Source organism: Hemicordylus capensis, chromosome 6 (assembly GCF_027244095.1).
Source record: "Hemicordylus capensis ecotype Gifberg chromosome 6, rHemCap1.1.pri, whole genome shotgun sequence".
NCBI classification, from domain to species: Eukaryota; Metazoa; Chordata; class Lepidosauria; order Squamata; family Cordylidae; genus Hemicordylus; species Hemicordylus capensis.
The window spans coordinates 98,755,768-98,761,767 of NC_069662.1; the positions used below are offsets into that span (position 1 = coordinate 98,755,768).

General features: G+C 41.0%; 1 protein-coding gene across 5 annotated transcripts in view; it reads left to right on the top strand.

Annotated features, from left to right (window-relative positions):
* Positions 1-4,325, top strand: part of KIF15 (kinesin family member 15) — an 89,122-nt gene extending 84,797 nt beyond the window's left edge. For all 5 annotated transcript variants that reach the window (XM_053260953.1, XM_053260949.1, XM_053260950.1 and 2 more), the window contains 3 exons: positions 1,341-1,506; positions 1,680-1,811; positions 2,061-4,325. In XM_053260953.1, coding sequence (XP_053116928.1) covers positions 1,341-1,506; positions 1,680-1,811; positions 2,061-2,132 — 370 coding nt within the window. In that variant the 3' untranslated portion in view covers positions 2,133-4,325. The remainder of the gene's footprint in view (positions 1-1,340; positions 1,507-1,679; positions 1,812-2,060) is intronic.
* The last annotated feature ends 1,675 nt before the right edge of the window (positions 4,326-6,000 follow it).

Below are 6,000 nucleotides of genomic sequence, written 5' to 3' on the forward strand. Positions count from 1 at the left end.
ACACCCATAATCCCCAACCACAGTGGCCAATAGCCAGAGATTATGGGAGTTATAGGTCAACATCTGCATGAGGGCTGAAATGAAACAGCCCTGCTCTATAGTATACAGAATTGGAATTATCTCATATTGTCATTGAGTAAAAATATGTGAGAAGAACTAGTCTTGTGGTAGCAAGCATGAATTGTCCCCTTTGCTAAGCAGGGTCTGCCCTGGTTGCACTTGAATAGGAGACTACATGTGTGAGCACTAGAAGAGATTCCCCTTAGGGGATGGACCCGCTCTGGGACAAGCATCTGCATGCTTGCATGCAGAAGGTTCCAATTTCCCTCCCTGGCATCTCCAAGACAGGGATGAGAGAAGACTCCTGCCTGCAACCTTGGAGAAGCCGCTGCCAGTCTGTGTAGACAATACTGAATTACATGGGCCAATGGGTAGAAGACAGCTTCCTATCTTTCTATTACATTGTCATTATTATTTATTGATTTGATTTCTATACCGCCCTTCCAAAAATGGCTCAGGGTAGTTTACACAGAGAAATAATAAATAAATAAAATGGACCCCTGTCCCCAAAGGGCTCACAATCTAAAATCAAACATAAAATAGACACCAGCAACAGTCACTGGAGGTACAGTGCTGGGGATGGATAGGGCCAGTTACTCTCCCCCTGCTAAATAAAAGAGAATCACTATGTTAAAAGGTGCCTCTTTGCCAAGTTACCAGGGGTTAAAAAGTGTTTTGAAAAAATAGCATACAGATAGTGATAATTTAAAACCAAGCATCATTCTAAAAGGGAAGTATTTAATATATATTTTCAATTTTTCTATTTCTGGCTTTTCCAGGGGGGATAACAGGAGGAAAGCCCTCACTTTTTTCCTGAATTTTTCCATGTTTTGTCTCCCCATTCCACCCAACCTTCACATCTCTACCTGTAAGCACTTTTAAGAATAGATTCTAACTATGGTGAAATAGAGTTCTAAGTGATATTTGGAGTACATCACGGGGAGGGTGTGTGTGAGCAAGTGTGTGTGTTTGCATGTTCACTGTATTCTGGCATTCCAGAAGAGTGATACTTTCAGTGCCCCAAACCATAGTGAGAGTCTAAGAAAATGAGATAAAATTTCCAACATTTACCCCTATAGAAAACGCTCAAAACGAAGCAAATAAAATTCTAGCTGAGGTGTGGATACCAAATCACTTCCATGTTCTAAAAGTATAGATCTCCAGCACTTGCAGGAAATGTTTGAAATCTTTACTATAGTTACAGATAATAAATTAAAAGCACATTTCAACATGACAGGCTATTCTCAGTTAATATTCCTTTTTACAATCTTTCCCCACAGGTTGGAAAAAACTAGGCGTGATCTTAGAAGCAAGGAGACTGCCTGTCAGGATATGACTCTAGAGCTAGAACGAACAAGAGCTTTGGAGTTAAAGGCATTCCAGGAGAAAGAAGACATGAGATCAAAACTGGAAGAGAGCTATGAAGAGAGAGAGAAAATTGAAAAGGTTTGTAGTGAACTAGCCCCTAATTAAGACAGAACAAAAATATAGCCATTCTGTACTGCAGACGAGAGGAAATCAAATAGGGTTAAGGAGAATATACAGATATTGGTCTAGTTGCATACTGTATCAAAACCAACTATGCTGAATATTGCTATTATGCCCCCCTTGAAATACAGGAAATGTCCTTGCTAAGAAAACAAGTTGAGCTTCTTGCTGAGGAAAATGGGAAGCTGGTAGGTCACCAAAACTTAAATCAGAAGATCCAGTATCTTGTGAAACTGAAGAAAGAGCACGCTAAACTTATGGAGGTAGGATTAGATGAGATTAATCTTTTGATAGAAGCTAGAGCTAATGTTTGATAAGGAAACTACTTTTCATTCTCTAACTTTGTCATTCTGTTCAACATACTTTGGTTCATATTTTGAGATGAGAGCTGTTGCTTCTAGTTATAGTAGCTTTTCTAAGTGTTGTTCTCAGGCCTGCATGTAAACAAATCAAATCCAAGTAGCTTTGCTCATAACTTGCAATTCTCATTGAGTACTGTTCTCTCTTTACAGGAAGTGGAAGTACTTCGTGTTGAAAATGCCTTTTTGAAAGGACGGGTTGAACTTTGCCACGAGTCATCCTGATCAACTGCACCAAGAAATAAAAGCACAAATTTTAGCAGTAATTTTAGCAAAAACAAAAACAAAAACTGGGCTTGGCCATCCCCACTTGACAGAAGCACATTTGCTCAGGGTTGTTGTAAACTTTGTAGCAAGTCTGTTGGTATTTCTGAATAGAGCATTCTTGTTTCATGTAATCTTCAAGGAAATTCTAATTCTTTCTTACTGAACCTGTTTTATTCAGTCCTACTCACGTACGCTGATGGTGTTGGAAATGTCTCCTTGAGTGTCTATCTCTTCTCCTTGTCTGTTAAGTATAATTTTAAGGCTTCCTGTCTTTCCAAGAGGACTGGAATTTCCACATTTGGCTTTACGTTAAATCCATGTAATACTTTTTTCCACAGTTAGTGTATAGTGAATATTGAGGAAATTCAATCTGTGAATTAATTCATATCTGTTTTTTGTTGCTCAAATGTTTTTTGTGAGTGTCTTTTTTCAGTAAAACAAAATTATCACTAAAATGATGTGTCGCTAACAATGGACAGTGTACACACTGTATCATGCTTCCTTTTCCTAACTTTTCCTTTTCTTGGAATGAGTGCTAAATCTAACCAATCTTGTCCACTGTAAATATGAAATTGCAAAAGTCCAATTAAAAAGCATGAACTTCAGCACTGTTATCCATCCAGGAACCACATGTATCAGCTGTTTGAAAGACATGCTCAGTTAATTTTGGAAAACTACAAGACTTCCTTAATCACACTTCAACAAAACAAAAAAGGCAGGGGGGGAAAGGCTGAAATCCTTTAGAATTTGAAATTAATGCACAGACAAGGGAGCAATAAGCTACAATAACAGTTTTGTGACATAATTAAACTAGCTCTTTAGTATTGAACTAAATCATACTATGATTTTAACATAATATTTAGTCATGCAAGATCTCACTTGAAGAGGTTTGTACATAATGTACAGGATATAAATAATACTGTAGTTCTCTTTACTACAATGAGTTACAAGGTGCCAAACAATGTTAAGACTATGGTTCAAATCAGACAGTTCTCCAAAATGCTTCCTGGAATCAATGTTTCATGGAATGCTTCCCTCTCCATTTCTGGGTTTCTCTAAACCCGTCAGTCAAATCAGATATCAGCAAAAAAATGTTTTTTGTTTTTTTAAAAAAAAACAGAAATGTAGGAAGAAATCAATATAGGAGGGCATGTGTACAAATTCACAACATTACCATGGTTTGAGGGATCCGAATGTGAATTCCAGAAGCTTCTGAAATTCTAGGCTGCTTTACTTCTTATCCTTGGATGCCCATGTACAATGTACACGTTCCTTGTGACAGTTGAGAATAACACTTATACCTTTAACTCACTGGAGAATGGGATTCTACTTGCAGGCATTGTGATTGAGTTGGTACTCTGCATCAGTGTTCAAATTCTAAAGTGAAAACAGGCCCTAAAGAAAATAGCAGGTGTGTAATTTCAACAAAGCCTTGATGGTAAGCATAAAGAGAATTTCCGTTTATCTTTTTCCTGTAGTAGTCATGTGGGTTCACTGCTTCTCTTTCTATTCTGGACTAAGTGATATTCATTCCCATCTTAAGTTATTGATGGCTGAGGAACTCTGAAATCAGTTTCCCACAGTTAGTATTACTCCTTCAGACATCTCAGTCTCATCTAGGTAAATATTCCGGTGAATCTGGTGAACTGTCTTTCTAGTCATGGATGGCTGAGGCCCTTTGAAATCTGTTTCCCACGGTTGGAATTACTCCAGATATCTAGGTAAATATTCCAACAAATCTGGCAAACTGTCTTCCTAGTCATGGATGGCTTGATGCCCTTTGAAGTTGGTTTCCCACAGTTACTATTACTCCTTCTGGTACTGTGGTCTCATCTAGGTAAACATTCCAGCAAATCTGACAGACTACCTTCCTCATCAGAATATTGTCAATGCTTGGCATCTTTCTTGAAGGAAACGTACAAATTACATATCCCACTTCCTTTGTAGTGAGCACTTCTCCTGTTCCACAACAGTTACCTCAGTAGAAAGGAGGAAACTGGTTAATATCTTACATTAAAATGACATTCCAGAGTGCAAATGTTTATGGCAGCTACAGTAAGATTTTAAAATTCCATGGTTTTTTAAACATTTTTATATTGTAACTTTTTAAAGGACAGAATATGCAAATAAAGATTTTGTAACTGAACGAGATTCTTATTTCCATTTTTGTTTGTTATGATCTAGGTTTAAATATATAACCTTAGGGATCTGTTTCCTAGGAACACAGAAGGCTGCCTTATAGGGATGTGCACAAACCAGTTTGGAGGAGGCGGCGGCAGGAGGGAGGGTGCCCTTACCTGTCCTGCTGCTCCCCCTCCCCCCCACTGGCGCTCTTCCCAAAAGTGTTGGTGCGGGGCTGCAGCATACCTCCTGCAGCCTGGAAGTGGCCAATGCACGCATCAGCCACTTTTGGTATGACTCTGACTGGGGCTGCAGGGAGGTATGCTGCAGCCCCGCGCCAACACTTTTGGGAAAAGAGGCAGTGGAGGGAAAGCGGCGGGACAGGTAAGGGCACCCTCCCTTACCCTTAAAGGAACCCACCTCCCGGGCGTGCACGAACTAGTTCATGCACATCCCTACTGCCTTATACCAAGTCAGACCATTGGTCCATCTTGCTCAGTATTGGACTATACAGTGACTGGCAGGAGTCTCTCCCATCCCTACCTGGAGATGCCAGGGAGTGAACCGGCACCTTCTGCACGCAAGCAGGTGCTCTACCATTGAGCTATGATCCGATCCCCTAAGAGGAATATCTTACAGCAGACTGTGCTCACATGTAGTCACCCATTCAAATGCAAACCAAGGCAAACCTTGCTTAGCATTAGCAAAGGAGACAATCCATGCTTGCTACTGCAAGACTGGCTCTCCACCCCTATTGGTTTTCAAAGGAATGCTTTGGTATCAAACAGAAGAACAAGTAGCTAGTAAATGATATCTGGATCGAGATCCATAAGAATGGGTTCTGCGCATGCACGGAGACCACGTGGTAGCTATGCCGCAGTATGTTGAGGTGTCCAAGCCCCACCCCCACATGTGTAGCGTGCTATTTAAGGGCAGCTAGACATCACGTTTCTCAGTTCTTTTCCGACTGCCTCACCATTTGGACCTTAGTCTGCCGCTCCTTCGTCGGAAAGTTCCTCGTGAGTTCGATTTCTTTTTTTTAAAAAACATTTTTATTCCAGATTCTTTGTGTATGACCCTTTTTTTCTGGCTGACATGTTTGATCTGTGTATGACCTGGACTGGCTGACAGATATTAATTGGTGTATGACACTGGACTGGCTGAGGTATAACGATAGGCATTTCGACCTTGGAATGGACTTGACTACCCCTACATCATTAAATGGCTTAGGAGGAGAAGTCCTTCAAGAGGTGCGAGGGCTGGAGGACCAAACTCCCCTCTAAGGACTTCCACAATTTGTGCCTGACATGCTTAGGAGAGGAACATAACGTTTTGGCGCGTAAATTTTTCCTATCGTTCTCTAAGCAAACTTGTAAAAACGACACTGCGGCTGCGAGCCGTGATATACGGCAACGTCTTAAGTCCCTCAACCCAGGGATGCCATAATCTACCTCAGCATTGCCATCGAAGCCACCTAGTTCAGTGCCTCCATCAACTTCAACGAAATTGGGATCGAATAGGCCCGCCAGGACATCCATCAGCCCAGAAAAAATCTTCAACGTCAACCTCGACTCCAAGTCACCAGAGACCTTCAACTTCGACACCGTCAGCCCACCACAAATCCTGGACTTCGACTTTGACCACAGATTGACATAGACAATCTTCGAGTTCCAGAAATGGCCACCGTGACCACAGCACTGACTCG